Source organism: Phoca vitulina, unplaced genomic scaffold (assembly GCF_004348235.1).
Source record: "Phoca vitulina isolate PV1807 unplaced genomic scaffold, GSC_HSeal_1.0 scaffold1, whole genome shotgun sequence".
Taxonomy (NCBI): domain Eukaryota; kingdom Metazoa; phylum Chordata; class Mammalia; order Carnivora; family Phocidae; genus Phoca; species Phoca vitulina.
Window position 1 is genome coordinate 37227202 of NW_022589704.1, and position 24826 is coordinate 37252027.

General features: G+C 39.3%; 1 protein-coding gene across 1 annotated transcript in view; it reads left to right on the plus strand.

Annotated features, from left to right (window-relative positions):
- RFTN2 (raftlin family member 2) overlaps nt 1-24826 on the plus strand; it is a 67012-nt gene that overhangs the window by 20313 nt on the left and 21873 nt on the right. Inside the window, exons 3-7 of the mRNA XM_032405452.1 lie at nt 1022-1136; nt 5575-5854; nt 8595-8798; nt 16601-16722; nt 17908-18011. Coding sequence (XP_032261343.1) covers nt 1022-1136; nt 5575-5854; nt 8595-8798; nt 16601-16722; nt 17908-18011 — 825 coding nt within the window. The remainder of the gene's footprint in view (nt 1-1021; nt 1137-5574; nt 5855-8594; nt 8799-16600; nt 16723-17907; nt 18012-24826) is intronic.

Below are 24826 nucleotides of genomic sequence, written 5' to 3' on the forward strand. Positions count from 1 at the left end.
AGTAGGATGTAAAAACCATCCATTTTTTTTCTTTTTTTTTTAGTAGCTGCTTTCCCAAACAATACTGCAACTATTTTTGCCAGCCTAGCTTGTAAGTTTGATAGTTTTCAAAATACAGTTGCCCTTTCCAAAGAAGAATGAAAATAAAGAAACCAATGTCTTTAACACATCAGTTTTTTTTTTACACAACTCTTGAACTATATCAAGCCATCTCAAAGACCAGGATAAAAACTGTTTTCTCTTTTTAGTGATGGACTAATTATTGATCACTTTAACTAAGAAAGAGCTAAGCAAGGAAAGAAAAATGAAATAAGAAGAGAGAAAACAGGAAAATTGAAAAAAAAATAAAGACTTTAAAAAATTCCAGTTGTTCTTTTAAGGGACACGGTCTTGCTACTGAGTAATTGCCAACTTATAGATGTCTGAGAGGGTTTGTACGGGCCCCAGCTTTCACCATGATGTGGAACCTCATCCAGTATTTCAAGCATTACTAAATAAACATGCCATTTTATCACATGGTAGCAACACTTATGTCCTAATTACAAATCTTATAAACTATGTATAAATTATTTTTCCTCTTTTAGCATTACTTCCAGTGGACTTAGCAGTGCTCTGACAAGGCTAAGAATAACAAGGGGTAAAGATCAGAAAAGAAAAAAAGGAAAAAGACAGGATGATATTTATTTGCATTCAAATAGGACGCTTACTTGTGTTTTGTACAAAAATGAGGTATAACAGTGATCTAAAATCATTTCTCACAGTTTTTAGTAAAACAACTGGTGAATTTTTTCTTCCATATTAAATTAGAAATTAAATTAATAGAGGTTTAAACTAAGAAAATTTAAATTAATAAAAGTTACTCTGTTTTTCTGGTATTTTTACCTAAGAAGACAACCATTAGGCTCGAAAAAAAAAAAATTGTCTTGACCTTATTTATGAGTTGCTCATTCATTTTTACATTGAGCATATTAGCTAAAAATAATCAACTCACTTCCAACCATGAATATATTCTCTGTTACAGCCCGAAGCATTCGGCAATACCCAGTGGACAAAGACGCCCAAGGCTTGTGATTGAGGAATATCCTCTAACTTACGAGACACAAACAAATGACATAGCAAAAGAACTGATAGAAAAGGTACTACATGTATACATTTTTTCATGTGATATCAAGAAATATTTGGTATTTCTTCTTCATCAGTTTCCTTTCTTACTTTAAAAAGAACAGGGAAGGGGCACCTGGGTGGCTCAGTCAGGTAAGCGTCTGCCTTCGGCTCAGGTCATGATCCCAGGGTCCTGGGATCGAGCACCGCATCGGGCTCCCTGCTCAGCAGAGAGCCTGCTTCTCCCTTTCCCTCTGCCTGTCGCTCTGCTTACTTGTGCTCTCTATCTCTCTGTCAAATAAATAAATAAAACATATATTAAAAAAAAAAGAACAGGGAAATATGGTGAGTGACTTCTTCTACCAGAGGTTAAAACATATTGAAGCACACATATCAAATTGTACAGTTAGAAATACAGGCCAATGAAACAGAATGGAAATGCCAGAAATAAATTTACACACATATGAGAAGTTTGGTAACAAACTTGATGAAATAAAATGGGGGAACAACCATCATTTAGTAAGTGCTACTGAGAAAATGGATAATTGTTCTGTAGAAAATAGACTCCACACATTTCAAATGAGATAAAGGGGTAATTTTTTTTTACCTATAAAAAATCCAGAAGAAAATGAAAGAGTATACCGAGTAGACATACTCAATTATGAATAGGTTGAGGAGTTTGAATATATAAATATAACTTATATACTAGGAAAATTAAGCTTTAAAAAAAGAATGGTGGGTGGGGCGCCTGGGTGGCTCAGTCGTTAAGCGTCTGCCTTTGGCTCAGGTCATGATCCTAGGGTCCTGAGATAGAGCCCCGCATCGGGCTCCCTGCTTGGCAGGAAGCCTGCTTCTCCCTCTCCCACTCCCCCTGCTTGTGTTCCCTCTCTCGCTGTGTCTCTCTGTCAAATAAATAAATAAGTCTTAAAAAAAAAAAAAAAAAAGAATGGCAGGGAGGAATCCCCAACAAATGTGTCCTATGGGAGCTTCATTTAGAATTTATAGGAAATGAATACAAATGCATGAAAGTAATGTCCAGTATTGAATGGACAGACAGAATCCATGGACAGCAAAATAAAAAAGGAAACGCAAACAATAGACACTTGGAAAAAGATTCAACCTAATAATTTTTTTAAATAAAACAGTATTAATACCTCACCAATATTAACTGAGAAATTAAATTGAAGATATTAAATCCAGTGTTGGAAGAGCTTTAAGAAAACATTCATATATTGCAATTGGCATTGTAATGAATTAGTACAGTGTTTCTGAATAGCAGTCTGGTCATAAAAATCGTAAATCCCATTTTATTTCTTTTATTAGAATCTATTCCAAGAAATTAACTGGAAAGGGAAAAACTTGGGGCACCTGGGTGGCTCAGTCAGTTAAGCGTCCAACTCTTGATTTTAGCTCAGGTCATGGTCTCAGGTTCTTGGGATGGAGCCCCAAGTGGGGCCCCATGCTCAGTGGGGAGTCTACTTCTCTCCTTTTCCCTCTGACTCTCCCCCTCCCCGGTCCCCGCTCATGCACGTGCACTCTCTCTCTCAAATAAATAAGTAAATCTTTTTAAGAAAAGAAAGAAAAGGGAAAAAGTCATTTTTATTTAAAGATAGTTTAATGAACAGTGATAGTTTAATGAACAGTGAGTAGGGGGCCAGATTCTCAATAATTGGAAAACTGAGGAGGCGGCAATGGTATATCGATACAATGTAACAGTTTATGGGGCTTGAACATAACAACTATATTGACTGTTGGGCTAGAAAAGTCTATACAATATAACTTAATTGAAACTTAAAGGAAAAATTGAACACTATATATACATATTGATTAAAACCAAGAAAAATTGTACATTCATAAGTATTCTAAATTGATGGGATTTTAAGTGAAAGTTTGTTCTTAGTTGCATTGACGTATTTGTAAGGTTTTAGGTTTTATTTAAGCAAATACAGCCAAAAACCTAAGGCATTTCAAGTAAGAAATTTGTTCATTGTTTTTATTATTGTTGCCGAGCTTTAAATGGCCACATGTGTCTGTAGTTTTGTGTATAGCCAGTTATAGTTGCTAATGATATTTCCCTTTTAGGTATAAAGTCACCATTCAATAAGTTTTTCAGGAACAGTCCTTGAGACTAGATTTTTATAAACAAGTTACACATACTGTTTACTACTACTATTCTGGGAAATTTCAATTTGTTTTTCTGGGAATAAATCTACTCCAAAAAATTTCTTTTGAAACAAAAATGTAACTACTAATTTAATCTTAATAGATCACCAACAGAGCCCTTGTTTTGCATTTAACTTCCTGGACACAGTTAAAGATCTATTTAAACAGGAAAGTACTGTTATTTCAGCAATTAGAGTAATGGGGTTATTTCATGAAGAGAAAAGCTTCAGGAAACATAGCACATGAACTATTTGAACATTGCCCATGTGTGAACAAGAGCAACAGATGAATGCCAAATATTATTTTGGAATAGCTGTCTTACATAAAGAGTTTATTGTTAAATAGCTAGATTTTAAGTCATTTTACCATTATATCAATATTTTCACTATTTTTAAAATTAGGTTTATAAGTGTTTTTCCCAGGATTTTTAAATAAAAATAACATTTTAAAAATATCAATCTTCCAGGCGCCTGGGTGGCTCAGTTGGTTAAGTGACTGCCTTCGGCTCAGGTCATGATCCCAGAGTCCTGGGATCGAGTCCCACGTCGGGCTCCCTGCTCAGTGGGGAGCCTGCTTCTCCCTCTGACCCTCTCCCCTCTCATGTTGTTTCTCTCTCTCTAATAAATAAATAAATAAAATCTTAAAAAAAAATAAAAATATCAATCTTCCAACTCAAAAAAATGGAAAAAATGTTAATACTCTATTTGTTACTTTTCCAGATGAAACTTTCTAGTAATAGAAAATAGAAAAAGCCTTCTGCACTTTTTCACCCAAATCAACTAAGAAGGCCTAGAGAAAGAATTGACAATAAATTTACCCATTCCCACCTGCAGAATACCATGCCTCCTTACCACTTCTTTCTCCTCTCCCAGGACATTTGATACAAAGGACAATTTATGGTTACTTTTAAGGCTTCATGCATTATTACAACCTCAGTATGTTCATTTATAGGAGTCAATGATATTGTGTCAGTGTCATCCTCTATCCTAGCTCCACACACCCACACCTCCGTCGTGCTCGGAATTCTCCTCAATGGCTGGAGCTGAGTGACCATTGTGGGCATTGCTGTCTGGTTTTGCCCCAATTGTTCCTGGCCTTTTTCATTTATTTCATTTCTGACCATAGGTGTTTGCATTTACAACCTCCACCATAAGTCTTTTTCCCCTCCCAGGTAACATTTAAAACATTTAATTTAGGGTTGCCTGGGTGACTCAGTAGGTTAAGCCTCTGACTCTTGGTTTTGGCTCAGGTCGTAATCTCAGGGTCATGAGATCAAGCCCCACATTGGGCTCCTCGCTCAGCAAGGAGTCTTCTTGATGATTCTCTCTCCCTCTCCCTCTGCCCCTCACCCCACTTGCACACTCTCTTTCTCTCTATCAGAGAACTAAGTCTTTAAAAAAATCATTCAATTTAAATGTTTAAAACAGTGACCAAATAAAAGATGTTGCTATTTCTTTATTTTTACTTATTTAACAAGTATTTATAGAGCACCCACAGGTACAAAATAGCACAATACAAAAATGATTAAGACACAGTCCTAGTCCTCAAAAGAATTGCCAGTTTAACAGAGGAGAAAAACATGGATACAAAAAGAACAAAGAAATGAAGCAAAAGCAGAGAAAGGGAAAGGTGCCCAGCATGAAAATCACCACTCTCAAGGTCTCAAATTATTTCACTGGCATTATATTATGCGCTTCTGAATCCTATTCTTTAACTTATATGATTGAATCTAATCATGAGCGTTTGGCCCGACAGGAGACAAGAGCATCAAGATATAAGCATATGTGAAAGCTTCCTGAGAGCGAATCAGGCCTATGCATTATACATACACATTTGTCAAGAGTTAGACTTGTGACATTTTTCTTTACCCACATCAAGCAAACAATGCTGTATGTTTTTGCTTTTAAATTAATGTTTCTTCTTTATTAATTAAGATTGTGTTATTTTTGAGGATTTCTTGGAATAGTTTTTAATTTTGCCTCAATGGGAGAGACCATTGTTAACAAGTCTGCAAAAATCATGTTATAGAATTATTAGTTCTTCCCAAATAGTAACCTTTTGAAGAAAAACATGATTCCTGTTCTCCTAATTTCTAAAGTGTATCAGTTCTGTTTGAAGAAGTCACAATAATAGTGTGACATAGTCTTAGGAGTAGTGCTTTATTAGAGGTTATTACTTTGTGTATGAATGGGTCTTTAGTTAGTGGTCAATTTACTTCTTCTTGTGGATTTCCTTAATAAGCCTATAGGTTAATTGATAAAGTAATCAGTGTAAATAAATTTTACATTTTGTTCTACAATCTCTTTTCAGATTAATATAGCTGCTAAGAGAGGAATGAAATTTGTTGGATTCATATCACAGCCTTATCCACCACTTAAATTCTGCAACGGAAGCAATCACGATGGAGATACAGAATCAACACTGCCTGTGAGACACACTTCGGAGGAAAACTGTAAAAGTTGGAATGAAGGAACATTAAGTGGGCAATCGTCTGAGAGTGGAATTGAGGAAGAACTTCATCATGAAAGTGGACAGTGTCAAATGGACCGAGATGGCAGCCCCAGTTACTCTAAATCCAGAAAGGGAGAAGGTAATAGACAAGATAAGTAGAAAGAGTATATTAGTTTAAATTTAGCAAAAATAAGTTTTTGATGTTTTTTAGAAACATGAGGCAAAGTAAATTTCTAAAGATTATCAAGGCTGAATAAACTAATATAAACTTGTCTTGATTTTTTTGAAATTATTGTAGCCAAAAATAAGGTAGGGCAGTTTTTCAAACAGTTGTCCCTGGCATGGTCATACAATGCCATCCACATAAGGAAATTTTGTTTTGAAAATTGGTTCCCATTTAGTCATTCACCAACTCCCCTATAAAATGGAGGCTGTGTGTGTATACAGAAAGTGATTGTATAAATATAGAAAGCTGTTCTATGTTTTTTTTAAAAACAGTGTGTGGGAATTTTAGTTTTGGCCTTTCCCATTTCATGGATAGTTTTCGCCTTTGAAGTTAATTGGCTTCTTTTGATCATCAATTAGAATATGAAAATGCACATCATGATGAAACAATTAATATAACAATACTGCCTGCATCCTAAAATAACTTTAAACATTAGTTTTATTCTACTTTGCCAACTGGCAACTCCTCCCAAGAAATTGAGACTACTTTTTCATGTATTTTGGCCTGCTCAGAGTTTTCTGCTACCTTTGCAGGCATGCTTTAAAAAGCACTACTAGAGAAAGTCAAAGATGATGCATACCTTAGAATTAAGAGTTCTGGAGTCAGACTGCCTCAATTTCTTCACAGAAAGGGGGTTGTTGTGAGAAGTAGTAGTAGTAGTACACACTCTGGTGTAACACACTGCACACACGTACATTGGCCTTCTAGCTTGTAGTGAAATGTGCTCAGCATTCTGAGGATGGCAGAGACCCACTCAACCATGGTCAGCACAGTCTTTTTAAGAACAAACCAGAAGCATTTTCTAATTCATCATCTTACCCCTCCTCACCACCACCACCATCCCATTTTTTCACCAGCTCCCTAGCTAACAACCATCCTGATTTTCCTGCAGTGTAAACATTTTAGAAACAAAAGAGTTGTTGGAGCTATGGTCAGAGACCTATTTGCTATCTTCCATGCAATGTTACCTTTAAATTCCTGCCGGTTCCCATCCTAACTTTGATTAGATCAGGTGTTTACTTCCAGTCCTTTTAAGTTCTAAATCCAATATGCTACTTAACTTAATTATCAATCTTTAGATTCTACTTTTTTTTTTTAATTATTTTTTAAATTTTTTAGAGGGCAGGTGGAGGGGCAGAGAGAGAATCTTAAGCAGGCTCCACTCCCAGTGCAGAGCCCGACCCAGGGCTTGATCTCACGACCCTGAGATCATGACCTGAGCTGAAATCAAGAGTCAGACGCTTAATTGACTGAACCACCCAGGCGACCCTAGACTCCACTTTCTTAAATCATATACTTCTTAATAATAAACTTCTTAATAATATAAATCATATACTTCTTAAAAATTTGTCTATGGCAATAGTTCTTAATTTTGTGTGCAGGTGTGGGATGGTGGCAGCATAAGGTTGGGGGGAGACACACACAAAAGACCCCTTGGAGAATCTGGTGAAATCCATGGAGACTCAATCCAGAAAAAGGCACATAGGGGCATCTGAGTGGCTCAGTTCATTGAGCATCTGACTCTTGTTTTTGGCTCAGGTCATGATCTCAGGGTCGTGAGATCAAGCCCTGCATCTGGCTCCACATTCTGTGTGGAGTCTGCTAGAGATTCTCTCTCTCTCCTTCTCCCTCTGCCCCTCCCCCCACTCGAGCACTCTCTAAATAAATAAATAAATAAATAAATAAAATCTTTCTTTAAAATGCACATAACATACATACCCCCAAGTACTTGTGCAATACAAGTGGTGTTAGACTTCCTAAACATAACCATATAGGTGGGTCCATAGACTACTCCCCAAGTTAAGAATTTGCCAACTTATGGAAAACTAGTAGATATGACCCCTCAGTTCCATGTCTAAATATGTATTCTAGAGTCACTCCCAAACATGAGACATGAATAATGCTTACAATAACAAAATTTTGGAAACAATGTATCAACAGGAGAATAATAAACTGGAATATTATGTAGCAGTTTAACTAAATGAATAAGGTCTATATGTATTAATTCAACTTCAAGCATAAAAACAAATCAATTTGTAGGGGCGGCTGGGTGGCTCAGTCAATTAAGCATCCGCCTTCGGCTCAGGTCATGATCTCAGGCTCCTGGGATCGAGGCCACCCTCCCCCGTCCCCCAGCCCCGGGTCAGGCTCCCTGCTCAGCAAGGAGTCTGCTTCTCCTTCTCCCTCTGCTCCTCCCCCCGACCACTTTGCTCTCTCTCTCTCTCAAATAAATAAAATCTTTTTAAAAAATCAATTTATAAATGCATATATACAATATCATACTTCTTTAAAAGTTTTTTAAACTGCAAAACATAATATATATTAATGGGTATGTAAATGTGCATTAAAAGAGTAAAAGCTCGAATGAGAATAATAAACACCAAATCATTATAGTAGCTATTTCTGGAGAATTGGATTAGGGAAGACTACAAAGTGAGTCTCAACTACATCCATTTCTCATTTCCTGGAAAAAAGTCTAAAGGAAACAAGGCACAAGGTTAACATTTAATAAAGCTGAGTGGTAGGTAATTTTATTATTCTCTATGCTTGTCTGTTTGCTTAAAATACATGAGTAATAAAAAAAAATTTTAGGAATCTTTTCAATAAATGAATAAATAAATACTTTTTCTTCTTTCTGAACACCTATTCCCAGATAACAAGTTGTATACAGTATTCAATGTTTTTGATGATGAATCAACCTGTTGGACCTATCAGGAAGGCATCCTGTCAATGAAAGTAACAAGAAAAGGATCTGTCATTAGTACACTTGATGCTGATTGGCTGGAGTTAACTACATTTTATTATAAACAAGGCTTGTCTTTAATTGATTCTTTTGTATGCTGGGAAACATCTAAAGGTAAGTTTTATATTATGATATATTGATAACTAAAGAATTTGACCTGTGTCAGAGTTGGTGCAAATGTTTTTGCCTCTCAAAATCAGTGGCTAAAAGGACAGGTATTATTCATTAGGAATTAGATTCCAATTATTACACAGCTATGTAGCTTTAATTTAAAAGCTTAACTATCTTGCTTTCCTGCTGCCACTGCTTTTAGCAACCTTGAAAGGAAAGAAAATAAACAGATGACAGAATTTCCACTAGACCCAACTAGCACTAAGGAAAACCTTCTTCCCTCTGAGCCACATGTCCTGATGACCCAGATTTTGGACAGTGTGTCACATCTGGTCTGGACCAGTGATTAAGAAGCCTAATCACATTCCAGTTTGTATGGCATGGGTTGGCATGCCCATAGATGAGAACATCAAGGTATAAGCAGCAAGGCCTTTCCATATCCATGTGAAACAAAGGCCTTCAAGCTTAGCCTCCTTGAAGACATGACCTATGATCTGTCTTCCAGCCAAACACAGGCTTGTGAGGGGGGCTCTGAGAACACTAAGTAACTGGAGGATCCAATGCCCTCTGGTCCCTCATGCCTTTCCTATGTTCTTTTTTGTGGAAGGTAACTTGACAGTAAGCTGAGGGGAACATCCCCAAGCCCTGTCTTCCCATCACTGCAGCTGCATGCTCCTCCCCATGGCTCAGCCTTCACTCCTGAAGGAGCTGATGGTCCAGAGGCTCCCAGTGGGAATTCCCACTATGAATCATAATAAAGAGATTGTGATGATAGATGATAGACAGATGATGATAGATGATAGATAGATAGATAGATAGATAGATAGATAGATAGATAGATGATAGATAAATAGATGATAGATAGATAGAGATAGATGCAAGCTTAACCATCATGCGTGGTAGAATTATAATGTAATGTTTGCTGCTGGGTTGTAACTGTCAGGAATAGACAAAACACTGTATGATTGACTAGGATTTTCCAAATAAGAAGTATTATAACAGCCCAGTTAGAAGGATTATAATTGCATTTGACAGTTACTGTCCAAACTTATACACTATCCCAATTTTGGTCACTATCTACCATGTACTCCAGTCTATATCTGACTCTAAAATTTGTATAGAAAAATAATCTTTGGTTCAAAAATGATATTGACTCTATTTATTTCTGCCTCCTTTTATCTTTCAACTTCCCCTAGCCTTCCTCTTTTAGTTACAAGAGAATATGTAATCATTCATGTCTATCACAAAAACAAACAAAACTTTCCAAAAATTACTTTCTAGGGAAAGTGTTTTTAAAAAGAGATTAGTGCTAAAAGAGAAGAAAAATTCATAGTTAGGAGACTTGAAAAATAAATTAAGAAGGATGAAGTCTATGAAAACCAGGATAATTAATTACCTTAGTGAGGTTAGACGAAAGAACAAAAAAGCAAATAAGATAAGATCTCAATATACCTTATTATCCTTAAATCAGACTATCATTCAGTATGGAGTTTCCTCAAAAAGTTAAAAATAGGGGCGCCTGGGGGCGCCTGGGTGGCTCAGTTGGTTAAGCGACTGCCTTCGGCTCAGGTCATGATCCTGGAGTCCCTGGATCGAGTCCCGCATCGGGCTCCCTGCTCGGCAGGGAGCCTGCTTCTCCCTCTGACCCTCCCCCCTCTCGTGTGCTCTCTCTCTCTCTCTCTCATTCTGTCTCAACTAAATAAATAAAATCTTTAAAAAAAAAAAAAATAGGGGCGCCTGGGTGGCTCAGCCGTTAAGCGTCTGCCTTTGGCTCAGGTCATGATCCCAGGGTTCTGGGATCGAGCCCCGCATCCGGCTCCTTGCTCGGCAGGAAGCCTGCTTCTCCCTCTCCCACTCCCCCAGCTTGTGTTCCCTCTCTCGCTGTGTCTCTCTGTCAAATAAATAAAATCTTTAAAAAAAAAAAGAAGAAGAGAGTTAAAAATAGCACTACCCTACGATCCAGCAATTGCACTACTAGGTATTTCCCAAAGGATACAAAAAATACTGTTTGAAGGGACACATGCACCCCGATGTTTATAGCAGCATTATCAACAATAGCCAAATTAGGGAAAGAGCCCAAATGTCCATCAACTGATGAATGGATAAAGATGTGGTATATATACACAATGAAATATTACTCAGCCATCAAAAAGAATGAAATCTTGCCTTTTGCAACAATGTTAGATGGAGCTAGAGTGTATTATGCTAAGCAAAATAAGTCAGAGAAAGACAAATGCCATATGATTTCACTCATACATGGAATTTAAGAAACAAAACAAATGAACATAGGGTAAGGAGTAAAAAAGAGAGGGGGGAGGCAAATCATAAGAGACTTTTTTAAAAAGATTTTATCTGTTTATCTGAGAGAGAGAGCATGAGTGGGGGTGGAGGGATGCTGAGAGGGAGAAGCAGACTCCCCACTGAGCAAGGAGCCTGATGCAGGCTCAGTCCCAGGGCCCTGAGATCATGACCTGAGCCGAAGGCAGACTCTTAACTGACTGAGCCATCCAGATGCCCCATGAGACTCTCAAGTAGAGAACAAACTGAGGGTTGCTGGCGGAGAGGTGGTCAGGGGATGGTCTAAATGGGTGATGGGTATTAAGGAGGGCACTTGTTATGATGAACACTGGGTGTTATATGTAAGTGACAAATCACGAAATTTTACTCCTGAAATCAATATTACACTACATGTTTAACTAACTAGAATTTAAATAAAAACTTTTAAAAAAGAAAATCAGCCTATCATTAAATCAGGGATACCTTAACTAATAGAACTAAAGACTTTGGGTAATTATTTAAAATTATCAAGAATCATGGTCCAATAGGTTCTTTTAACTAGAAACCAAGAGTAAGGATCTAGCCCATTGGAACACCCAGAAATATGGCCCGTAACACACAGCCCATAGCAGGTGCGTGACAGATATTCCTTAGTATTTTTGGTTATTAGAAACTTCTCCCAAGTCGGTCTTTTATGGAAACAGCAAAATCTAATAAGAAGAGCACGGACTTTAGGATCAGATAGACCAGGGTTTAAATTCCATGTCCTCTGCTTATTAGCTGGGTGATCTGGAGAAGTTAGGGAGCTTACTGAGCCACATTTTCCTAAAAGGCGAATAAAAATATTCCCTACTTTACTGCTGTGAAAATTTAATAAAATATAGTATGTACAAAATGACTCCACAGTGCCTCGCCCACTGCCAGAGCTTATTTTCTGCTGTTAGTTTTCTTTCCTGTGGCTTACTGTGTACAGTTACAGTACTTTTCATATGGATCACCTACTTAGAGATCAGTTTATGCTTCATGTATTTCTCTTTCTCTCTTCTTTTTCTCCTTCTCTTCCTTCCAAAAAGTCTAAGTTGGAGCCATTTCAAATTTTGGTTTGTGACCAACTGCTGAAGGAAAAACGAAAAATACTCCTTTCAAAATCCATTTCAGGCATCCCTGCCTTGGGCTTTGCCTGGTGAAAATAAAATTAGCCCCAGCAGTTGCCAGCTAGAGGCTCTGTAGGGCTTTTGTTCCCAAAGCCTCAGAAGCTATTTAGAGAGCCCAGGGGAGAATCTCTCCCTCTCAGCAGCTCTGGAATGTCTCATTAGACATTTTACATTACAGGCCATGCCAAGGCCCTAACGAGCCACCACGGTCTGTGGGGTCTGGCAACTGGGTGTGTCACTCTGGACTTCCCTACGAGTACACAGGGAAGCTGCAGAGGGGAAATTGTGACCCATGCCTGTGTCACTGTGAGAAGCAAGTCAGAGGAAGCAGGGCTGAATTGGTTGCTTTGTTCTGGGACAGTTGATGCCTGACAACTAAAGGACATGGGGGACAATGCGTATTTTGTTTTGTCTTGCTTCCATCCTCTTCCAAAATGTTGTCAGAAGTCAGCCTATCATGAGGAATAGAAGTGCAAAACCAGACATTGCACAGACATTTAAATACATTACTCCATAAATCTCATTTTATAAAATATCTTCCTCTAGAAAGAGGGAGAGGAAGAACAAAACTTTTAAAAAGTTTTCTCCTTTGGTGGGGTCATAGTGGAGAGGTTGTGAGATTGTGAATTCTTCTTCAGTGCCCTTTCCCACGCACTCTCCAAGCCTTTCCTGCTTCAAAAAGCCCCACAGGAGAGGCACCCAGTGGCCGTCTTGCTGTTCTTGCAGCCTGAGGGTTCACACTGCAATGGCCTCCTGCATTTGACCTTCTCCAGCATTGCTGGGCCCTCACCCTCAATAGGCTTCCCCAGTTGAGCCAACAAAGACAAAACCCTTTATTTTACCAGAATGTGTAGAGATCCAGTGGGCCGTTGGCATGGGCTGAGATGAGCAGCTTTGCCAGCTGGTATAAAACACACACACACACACACACCACCCGTGAGGTCCCCATACTTTACTAGCCTATAAATGCCCCCCATCAATGTCAGAGAACAGTCTCTTCCCACCTTTAGTACACACACATCTTAAGGCTACATACATACATAAAAAACATACCGTTTTTTATGAATTTTTAGACTTAAATTCATTTCAATCTCTTCGCCCCTATAAAAATGCTTGTGTGGAGGTAGCAGGCAAGCTGTATCAGAATGAGGAATAGGGTAGAGTACTGACAAAGAAACATGTATTAATTCACTTCACGTATATGTATATGCCAGGCCCTATGCCAGGCCCTATGCCAGGCCCTGGGTTTACAATGATGAGCAAAATGGACATATTCCCTACTCTCAAAAAGCTGGCCATGTGGCATAAGGCAGTCAGGCAGCAATGGGTATGGAAACATACATGACTAATTTCAAAATTGAGAGAAGTGTTGTGACATTACCCAACATGACATTGTAAGGAGACGTCCAGAGGTCCCGCCTGATGAGGCACCAATCACACTGAGACTGGAAAGCCAGCATTCGAGAGCCAGAGGTAGACCATTCTAGGCAGAAGAAACACCCCCAGATGTTCAAAAACCCTAGGGCAGGAAAGAGGATCAGGGAAAAGGTCTGTGTCTCTGGAGCAGGGTATGAAGAGAGAATGGCTCCAGACAAGGTAGAAGAGGTAAGAGTTTATATATGTGCTCTCCAGTTCTCAGAGATGGTCCCAGGCCCATCTCTAGGCAGTTTAATGCCAAAAATGACACGTGGACCAAAAATACTAAAATGGAATGTTACCTTTCCTCACATTTACAGAAATGTCAATGTCATATGTAGCTGAAATGAATGTGTCAGAGCACATGTCCTTTAAGCTTGTGCTTCTCAAACCAGAATCCAAGTACTCTGGAGGTATGCAGCCATGTGCTCAGGAGTACAAAGGTTCACAGGATAAACCTCTTCCTAGAATGTCAATATTATTTAAGATGGGGAGATAGAGAACTGTACTTTTTTACATAATAGGAATATAGTTGAAAATGCAAGGTTTGCATGGATTTTAAGATATAACATTAGACTTTAAAGAAACCTTATTCTTGCTACAAATCACTTCACACTGTACTTGGAGACCATCCTTCAAGGATACAGGTATACTACCCTTTGCTATTGGTGGTATTTGGCTTTAAAAAAAAAATTAAGAGGCAGTGCATCATCAGGTCAATGCCTTGTAACTTTTTCACATTATGCACACATAGAAAAGCATACAGGTATAAGAGGATAAAGCTTTTCTGAGCAGGAGGGGGCACCCTATTCTTGGCACTTCTATAACAGGTTCTCAGCATACCAGTGGGCCAAGGCATACTGGGTGGGAAGTTCTGGGATGTGTAATGTTAAGAAGTGACTCTGTTCAGGAACAGTTATTAAGTAATTGTTCAGAATTATCACCTCACCACATTACCTGAAAGATTTAACACACCAAGCACCCAGTCACTCTCCATGAGACCTTCCCTGCCACCCTGACTTGCCACCACTTCTGTTAGGGAGAATTTTTCAGGAGATGTAAGTACTTTCTCCTGTGTAAGTATCCTTCATCAGTGGCTCTGGGGATTGGCATGGGCTCCAAGAAGGTCAGCAAGAGCTCTAGGAGCTCTGAAGTGAGAAGGAGGGACCTAAGTATAATATCCATATAGTAAAGTACATTAATCTTATGTGTACAGCTGAATAGAACACAAATGTTCAAGATATAAAACATCTCTTTATATGTCAGTTATATCTCAATAAAGCTGGGAAGGAGGAATGTAGAGGGGGAAAAAATGGTACAGAACATTTCCATCATCCCAGAAAACCACTTCATCCCCCTCCTTCCCAGTCAATATCCTCCCACCCAGAGTAAGCATTATTCTGACATCCACCACCATAGATTAGTTTTGCCTGTTTTCGAACTTCACATAGGTTGAAGTATACAGTATGTACTCTTTTGTGTCTGGCCTCTTTTGCCCAACATAGTATCTGAAATTCATCCATGTTGCTACACAGCAGTGAGTCTTGCTTGTTTATTCTTGTGTTGTATTGCATTGTATGAATCTATACCACACTTTCATTCTTTTAAACCAAAAGAAATTTAGAAGTACTAGGGTACCCCAATACTGAAAACAAGAAAACAGGCAGAGAGCCACAAAACCGATGGTTCTCACATTATATAATCCCCAAGTAAATAAGAGGCAGATTATAATTACATAATTATCACAGCATATTATTATTTCTAAAATTCATACCCCCCCATGCTAAAAAAGGACTTGGGGCATACATAGTTTTATAGATGGTCTTCTGATGCTCTAAACTTACAGTCAGAAAGGTTTACTCCCACTGGTCACTTGGGTGTGACAGTGGACAAGTACATTTAAAGGAAATGGAACATATACATATACTGTAATTCCAACTAGTAAATTAAACTTTACTGGGTTTTTGGGAACCAGTCTGAACAATGTAAATTCTTCATGATGATCTGCCCTAACTGTAAACGATGTAAATAATAATAATAAGGATTTTCTCTTAAAGTTTATAGCCTGTTAATAAAAATCAGAACTAAAAATTACATTGAAATTATGTTTGTCTTTTTTATCTTTAAACTTAAGAAATCACTTGAAAACTTTGTAGGTTATAATTTAGATCACTGTCCACCAGGGAGACTTTGATGCGACATTGTACAGTATAAAAAAATAAAATGTTTAACCAGCACATGACCATGGGAAAATTGTCTCCTATTGCAAAATAAGAGACAAAAGAACGTCCATAAAATCAGTTCAGTTTTCACCAGCTGGTTATTGTCAGCTATTCAAGAAAATGTCAGAGAGGCCCTCCCTTAAAACTTCCTTCCCAGCAGGAATTCTTTTGACAATGACTTCTGTTTAGGATTTTCCTGTTACCATTCTTTTATTATTTTTTTAAAGCATCATGGAGGTAAAGAATTGTTTTGTGTTTATAGTTTTTGAAGTGGTCTTACCTTACCTTAGTTTTAATATCACACCTGTAATTTCAAGGATTAACATTTTTTATGTTTTCTCTCTTAATGGTGTAATTAATATGCATAAACATACAGATTGGAAACCAAAATTTGATTTCAAGGTGAAGGTCATTTCCCGATGCTTTTTAGGCTTAGGAAATCCACTTGCTTCTCATTGTACAATATTATTTTATCTTGGTTTTGTTATTGTAGTTTTCATATTTACAGTGTGATTTTAATTCAGTGAAGTGCAAACCTGGCTTGAGCTTTCCCAAAAAAATTATAATAATAATAACCTTCAATGAGAAGGAGGAGGTTGTTGTTGATTCAGCCAAAACAAGTGCCTATTAATTTATATGCTTTTCAGCTTACTAAAAGGGTTATCTAAGGATTTAAATGAACTTAAGAAACACTCAGTATTTGCAACTCTTCTTGATTGTATCCTTTTCCTCATAGGGGACATTTTGCCTAAATCTTTGGAAGGATTCTTTATCTACGAAGAAGAAGGCTCTGGCGTTCCAGGTTCCATTAGGAAAGGAAATGATGCCATCGTAGTAGAACAATGGACCGTTATTGAGGTAAGCCGCAATTTTCTGACAATTTAGCTTAAATTTTATATTTAGTTTTACATGATAAAGATCTTCATTGCCTAATACATACAGTATCCTTCAACACGTGTCTGTGCAGGGTTCAGAATTTCATCACAAATGCATAAACAAACTTTGTTCAGATTTGTGAAAAGGTGATTTCCTTTACTCAATGTTCAACTTCATTATAAGATAGCAAAATAATTACCTATATCTAGATAGCAGTAGACTCCCAAAGAGTTGACATTCTAATCCTAAGTAAAGTTCCCTGGCCCTGAGATTCTCTTTACACATGCCATGACAACTGGCTGAAACTGAGAAAAACTCAGTCAACAACTACCATTTTATCTCCAAGCAACCAATGTGACTGACTTTGTTTTTACCTTGTGAACTGACTTTCAAAGGCAAAAATATCCAAAAGGTGCTCTCTCTCGCCAGGCCAGATATGTGCACACAGCCTTGTCCTTCCTCATCAGAGATGACGTGGCTGATGCTGCCGTGCCCTCTGAATTCAGACGTGCTGTGTGTGTGAGGCCCTCACGACAGGCTCTCTCCCGGACACCGTTGCCTTTCTGGCCTGATAAGGGCAGAGAGAGAGGCATAGCTCATTTTCAAAGAAACTCGAAATCCCACTGAGGGGGAGGAAAGGATTTGGGGATAGAGGTAAAACTCCAAGTAAAAATCAATTCCAAGTGAGTAAAAAGTAGGGAAGTGACTCGGCATCTAAGCCCTACTTACCTTTCACTCCCCCATCTTCACTTCCAACTCTTGTCCTCACTTCCCAGTCCCTTGACCAGTGTTTCTAAAACTGTGGTCTATAAACTACTTGGATCCAAATCACAAGGAGCTTTTCTAAAGGCAGATTCCCGAGCCCCCTACCTTAAAGTCTGATGCCTGAACAAGGCCAAGGGAACAAGACAGAAGGGAGGTCCAAACTCTGGAGAACCATATGGAAACCTCTCTCCACTCTGATCCCCAGTGTTTCTACCTTGGTTCAATGGTTAGAAGGCAGCAGGTAGCAGAAAATGAAGCCCAGGAAGAGTGCAGCTGGTGAAATTGTATTTCATGGAGTGTGAACTCCCTTTACTGTCACAGCCATTACCCGTTATTGTAATCACCCGTGTAGCTGGTCGTCTTTGCCCTTAGGAATATGAGCTCTTATGCTTATTCACGCAGGGCTGTGAAATCAAAACGGACTACGGCCCTCTGCTGCACACTCTGGCTGAGTTTGGATGGCTCCTGACAAGCGTATTACCTACACCTATACTACGACATGACAGGTAAGGCCAAAGGGTCCTCACAAACGCGCCTTTAATCCTAAAACATAGCTCGTTTGTTAGATAACTTGGTTCAACAAATCCTTATTTAACGTCTACAAAAAGCATTTCACTAAACTTCTAATCTGATTTCATGGACCTGGGAGATCAGCTCATCTAATCCCCTCAAGTTACAGATGTACAAGCTACAACATCTCCTTCCCAGGGGGGCATGCTCAAGTTCACAGGGCAGAGCCAGGCAGGGGCGTGGAGACTGGCTCCCAGCTCAGGGTCCCTCAAGATACCAGTTCTTCCTAGAGTGAAGACTGAGGAGAGATCAATCAGCAAACAGAACAACGCAGCCCCCTCTGTAGACCCTTCGTCCTCCTCTTCAGCACTGCGTGTGCAAATCCACCCTCACCGGAGTGCACAGCCAGGGTCAGGACGCAGTGCGGGCCAGCGAGGCCTGGATGCAGAAGCACAGGCACTGTGGTCTCCGCTCCTCCCCTCCAGGGAGGTGGCTGACTGCCCCCCACCCCAGCACAGACTTGTTAGCTGTTTCCACTCAAATGAAGTGCACACATTAGAACCAAAATGCCATTACTTCACCAATACCAACCTTTCCTTTTCTCCTTTTGCTGACCTTCCCTATTTCCTTTCCTGGGAAGGAAAAAGTGAATCATACCTTTTTTTTTTTTTTTTAAGAGAGAGAAAGAGAGAAACCAATTAAGTCTTCTGTATAAAGTGCTTTGCTATTCCCTGGACTCAGCGATGTTCCCTCTATCTTCTTGGCTTCCAGAAAATGCTTGAGTGCCAACGAGATTCTGCCTGGGCCACAGCTGCCTGCAGAGGACAGCACAGTCCCAGTGGCCTTCCCCTTCCACAGCCTCAATGACCGACCAGTTAACACTGAGTAATTGTCAGGTGCAGCTCGAGGTGGCAACTCCTCCTTTCTCAGTCTTACCCACCCTCCCGCCTTCTCTGGTTTTTCCAGCTTAGCAATTTACCCCTGTCCAGTATCCCAACTTCCCCACAAACTTTAAAACATTAGATTGGCATGGCTTTATAATAAAACCACATATTCTTCAGGGAGAGGGACAAAGGTTGATACAGAGTAAAGATACTCAAGCTTTAAACAGAGGGGTTAGAAGTAAGCAATTAAGCTGCTTTTCTTCTCAAAGATCTATTGGTAACTGTTCTCAAATTATGAGTGACAACTGCCTGAAGCGTTATTTCCCAACGTTTTAAATCTGTGACATTCCTGTCAGGTCACAGTACAGCAGTAATTCTCAAGATTCGGTCTTCATACCAAGCAGTATGAACCACCTGGGGAGCCTATGCACATACAAGGGCTGGAGGCCCACCTCAATGGAACAGTCAGAAGCTTTGAGGGTGAGACCCATGAATCTGCATTTTCACAAGCCCCTGAAGCTCCTTAACATTAGAGGAATTTTGCAGAAGGTAGTGAGAAAGGAACTCCTCATCCCTGCCTTTCTACCCCTCACAGTCATGCCCAAGCATTGGTCTAGTCCACTCCCTACCCCTCTCAGAATAATTTGTGTACGTGGCCTTCTCATTTCTTTTTGATGGTTCTCATAGGTGTATAATTTAGGGAGTCATCTAGCTCATTACAGTTAGCTCTTCCTAAAAGTACTCTAAATTTTGAACCTTTCATGTTCCTTTTTCCCCAATGAAAAATATATTTATCACCTCCCTCCCATTCACTCAGGGATTCTGCTCTCATGAGTCTAAATTTTTCTGGGGACACCTGGCTGGCTCAGTCGGTAGAGCACGTGACTCTTGATCTCAGGGTCCTGAGTACAAGCCCCATGTTGAGGGTGGAGGCTACTTAAAAATAAAATTTTAAAAAATATTTTCTTAGGGCGCCTGGGTGGCTCAGTTGGTTAAGTGACTGCCTTCAGCTCAGGTCATGATCCCAGGGTCCTGGGATCGAGTCCCACATCGGGCTCCCGGCTCGGCGGGGAGCCTGCTTCTCCCTCTGACCCTCTCCCCTCTCATGCTGTTTCTCTCTCACTCGCTCTCTAATAAATAAATAAATAAATATTTAAAAAAAAAAAAAAATATTTTCTTAAAATGGTATGAATGACTGATTGGGCACTGATTAGGTCTAGCCTACCAGGTGGGAAAAAAGAGGTCTCAAGTATAATGTGAAGGGAGAGGGTGGTAGAACCTGGAGCCACACTTGACTTGACCACCTTGTCCTGTGTGTCGAACAGCATAAGGTCACAGGCTGTCCCCAGTGCGTAGAAGGCCCGGCTCGGTGGAATGAGGAGTGGCTGTACACTGGTTCTGAAGCAGAGGTAGCACCACTACGTCACCACCATCCCAGCTTCTCCTGTATCCCTAGGACCCTTGAGGCACTATGGGGTCAGAGGAGGACTTTCAGGCCCTCCTTGTGAAGGCTCATCTTTATGTGTAATTAAAATAACAAAAAGGCCACTTGCAGGACTGCTCATTAAACAACTTTGTAAGAGCAAAAAAATTGGACACAATATAAATGTCTATCAAAAGGAGCGGTGTGTGTGAAGGTTAAAAAGCTATACAGCAAATTCTAGTAAATGGTCAGCTCTTGGGATTATGGATGGGGGACAGGACTACTTTGTCTTTATACATTTTCTGTGATTTGACTTCTTACAAGGAACACATATCTATTGTTATTTTTTTTAAGTAAAAAAAATTAATTAATAAAAAGATGTGAAACTATATATAGTGTGTCTTGAAGGAGACTATGGCTGGTTAAGCTTAAATTTAGTACATAACCAGGCTTGCATTCGGGTTGAGGCAGGTCAAACTTACGTACCTAGGCAAGTATAGGTTGTATAGGAGCAGTAAAAAGAAGAATATACAAACTGTCAAAGTTGGATGGAATCTTCATATCGTAACCATTTAACAGATCCCCATTTAGAATCTGCTATTTACCCTGGATAGAAAATAGTAGAAAAATACTTTTTAACAATAATCGCCCTTATGCAACAAGGCACACTAGAACAATGCCTACTGTTCTTCCATATGCCAGGAACATTGTGTAATATTGATATTTATTTTGTTCCTTTACATTTTGTAACTTGGGTCCTTGTAGGTGCCTGCAAGGTAGACGCCCTAGGATGAAGGTGAAAGTTCATTGTTATTATCCGGTGACAAAGATTATTGATAAAACCTGTTAATCCTCTGCCTTCTTATTCTTGTCCAAATACACTCTCTCTGTGACAATCATATGCTTGTCTTAGCTGCTTCAGTACACACAAAGGTAGTACTCACTGTCAGCCATGTCATCTTTAAATATAAAGAAAAATACTACATACAGTTCATCTTGGTCAAGGGAGAAGATAGAGCCGGAAAGTTTTTTTGTCTCTAAAACTAGAAGAATCCAGGCTGTGAACTAAAAACAGATCTCATTTTAATTACAGCTTCACCATGAACTAGCCATGTGACCCTGGAAAGTCACCTAAACTCCTTAAGTCTCATTTTCCTCAGCTGGAAAATGGCACAATAATATCAGCTTTACTGGATTGTCATGATGATTAAGCAAGACCATAAATTTAGAGCTATTTTATGGGACCTAATCCCTTAGCAGAACCAAAATCCCGGGGAAGTTGAAACCAATTATGCAAGGGTGATTGCTCAACCTGTCCTAAATCAGGATATTTCAGAAAATGTAAATACTGTAGTTCACTATATACTAAATCAGCACTGAGGATTACAAGCCAAATAAAGGAACAGAAATAAATAACACTATAAAGATACAGACTTACAAGTATACCCACACCCAGAAAAACCAGTATCTGTCATGATCTTTTTTTGGGGGCCCCACATGACTTAGAACCCTTTCCAGTAAAAATTTTCCTCCTTAAATATTTTTGCCTTTTATACAACAATAGTGTCTTAAGCAATTTCAACTTTTTCCCACTCTTCTGTCACCTAAACCATAACTTGAACTGTCTATACATAAGGTATTTCCCTTTCATTTCTTTCATTACTCAATTATATTCTGTTACTAGTTTGCATAAAAATATTTTCCCAGTGTGTCCTTACACTAAGGTTGTTGCTTCATTATCGTAGGCAATATCATACCACCGTTTAAAGCGACATTGCCATGGAAACATCATAATGTGGTAATCAGATAGCACTACATTATTCCAGGGTTATTGTTGTCAGCTGTGAAAACTTGCCAGAATCCCTTCTTAATCGTTATCACTATGTGATTATACAAATGGGCCCAATTATTTTCTTTTCGAGAAATCAAGGTGAAAATTGACATTAAACTCTTAGGGCAAATCTGGTAGAGGATCAAATTAGCCCAACTAGCAGTTAATATTGCTGACCTTAAAATAATCACCAGAATAAAATGTAAGAGGAGCCCAAGTTCCCTCTGTTTGGCTACCTCAAACCAGCAGGGTCATTCCCCTCTTCCTGAATAATAATCTGGAAAGGGATGGGGGTGGGGGAGGAGCATTTTAACAAGAACCCAAGGTGATTGTGATGTACTTTCAGAAACACTGAATTATAGCCTTACGGAGAGAGAAAGCATTTTAGAACACAATATAGAAGAAAGGTGTACACCCTCATATCTCAGAAGACAGAATTTAAAGACAGGGTCTTTCGGGTACAGTGAATCAAGTTATACTGTTCTGAGAATACAGAACAAGTCTGGTCCTTAAGAACAAGATCTGAATAACAAGAAGAGAAAATTATCTTCTCGCTGTGATGTTGGGGGCCCTGCTCCGTCTTGCGTTCTCTGCAGCCCCTGCAGAAAAGGCTCCGCAGCCTTGCGGTCACCACAGCCCAGAAGCACAAGAAGTCTATGTAGTCATTTGAGGCACTTAAGTGCCCCAGGGATTTCCTCTCAACCTTCAAGTGGCAGCCATAGCAGAAGCTGCATATTTATACACAGTTGAGGGAAAGGCTAGGGCTTCATGTCTGGTCCATTTTAATGCAGTTCTCTTCCCTTTCTAATTTAAATTCTGTAGAAACAGTATGGTGTAATTCAGAGTTAAGCCCATAGTAATCTTGCAGTGAGCAGCATTTTGATAAGGCCACGTTTTTTAAAATAGTCAATTTGACTACTGTAGATACTTCCAGTTATCCCTTCCTCATCTGAACTTAAATTTTTAACATTTTGTCAGGCGGAGGGGTTGGGAGGAGCTAAATTGTGGGAGTGCTCTTTTTAGTTTTTAACGCAAGCATACTAATGTGAGTATGACCCTGAGAAACAAACCAGGGTCATAAGGCAAAGGAACTTCGTGACTAAGCACATAGCTATAAAGGTGCATGCTAAAATTTATAATTTTGCTTTTAAAAAGTGAATTTTATTTCATATTTTAAAAGCAAGAATTTATTCATTTCTGAGCTGTAACATTAAACATGGCAATTAACAGGGCGCCTGGGTGGCTCAGATGGTTGGGCGTCTGCCTTCGGCTCGGGTCATGGTCCCGGGGTCCTGGGATCGAGTCCCGCATCGGGCTCCCTGCTAGGCGGGGAGCCTGCTTCTCCCTCTGCCTCTCTCTCTCTCTCTCTCTGACTCTCATGAATAAATAAATAAATAAATAAATAAATAAATAAATAAACATGGCAATTAACGAATGAAATGATACAAAACTAATCAGAAAATATAAATTAACGTAACAATTCTGTTTCCTCTAGTCTAACGGATTTTGGAACCATAAATGAAAGCTTTTATAAGAGTATGTTTATTTCACAAGCGACCAAGCAGTTGCAGATAAGCCACTGGTTTGAAACCAGCTCAGTTGTATTCAAACTGAATCACATTTTCACATTTATTTTAAAATGTTCTTTCAGTTCAACTCAAGTATCTATTGAGTGCCTGGTATGTAAAAGGTAATATTTTATCCACTCTAGGGACTGACTCTGGCTTCATAATTGGGTTGGAGACACAACATGGTTACAAATAACTAATGCAGCTCCCCCTGAAACTAATAATACACTATATGTTAACTAAATTGAATTTAAATAAACAATCTTTTAAAAACACACACATAACTAATGCAGAACAGATCATGACAGGTCTTGCAGTGGAGGTCTACAGCCTGTATTCACACTAGGAGTGATACTGCCCCAGGGTAGTGAAAATTGGTTGTGGGAGGAGGTGAAGAAATCTTAAGATACTACAGTGGTTTGTGGCCCTACAAAAGGTCACAGTACCTAAGCACAAACACAGCATATCTCTAGTATTAAAGATACTATTTTTTTTTTTTTTTTTTTGAGAGAGAGAGAGAGAAAGTATGAGCAGGGGGAGGGGCAGAGGGACAAGCAGAGTCCCTGCTGAGCAAGGAGCCAGACTCAGGGCTTGATCCCAGGACCCTGAGATCATGACCTGAGTCAAAGTCCGACACTTCACCAACTGAGCCACCCAGGTGACCCTCTTTAGTATTAAAATTTAAAGGAGGGAAGGGGGCATGGGGCGCCTGGGTGGTTCAGTCAGGGAAGCCTCTAACTTTGGTTCAGGTCAGGATCTCAGAGTCCCCACTTTGCACTCAGCAGGGAGTCTGCTTTTCCCTCTCCCTCTGCTCCTCCCCCTGCTCCTCCTCCTCTCTCTCTCTCTCTGTCTCTCTAAATAAATAAATAAATAAATAAATAAATAAATAAATAAAATCTTTAAAAAAAATCTAATGGGGGATGTGGGGAATTAGAGGAGAAATATCTAAAAAAGTCTTCTTGAGGAAGCAATAATGAAGAGTTGAGCATAAGGCAGGTGAATATGCTTGAAGACATCCGTGAAGGAGGAGGGCAGGTCTGTGAAAACTGTGGTGTCTGAGGGGGACCTTTAGGAAAGAACAGATCTTCCAAAAGCAGTTTTAGAG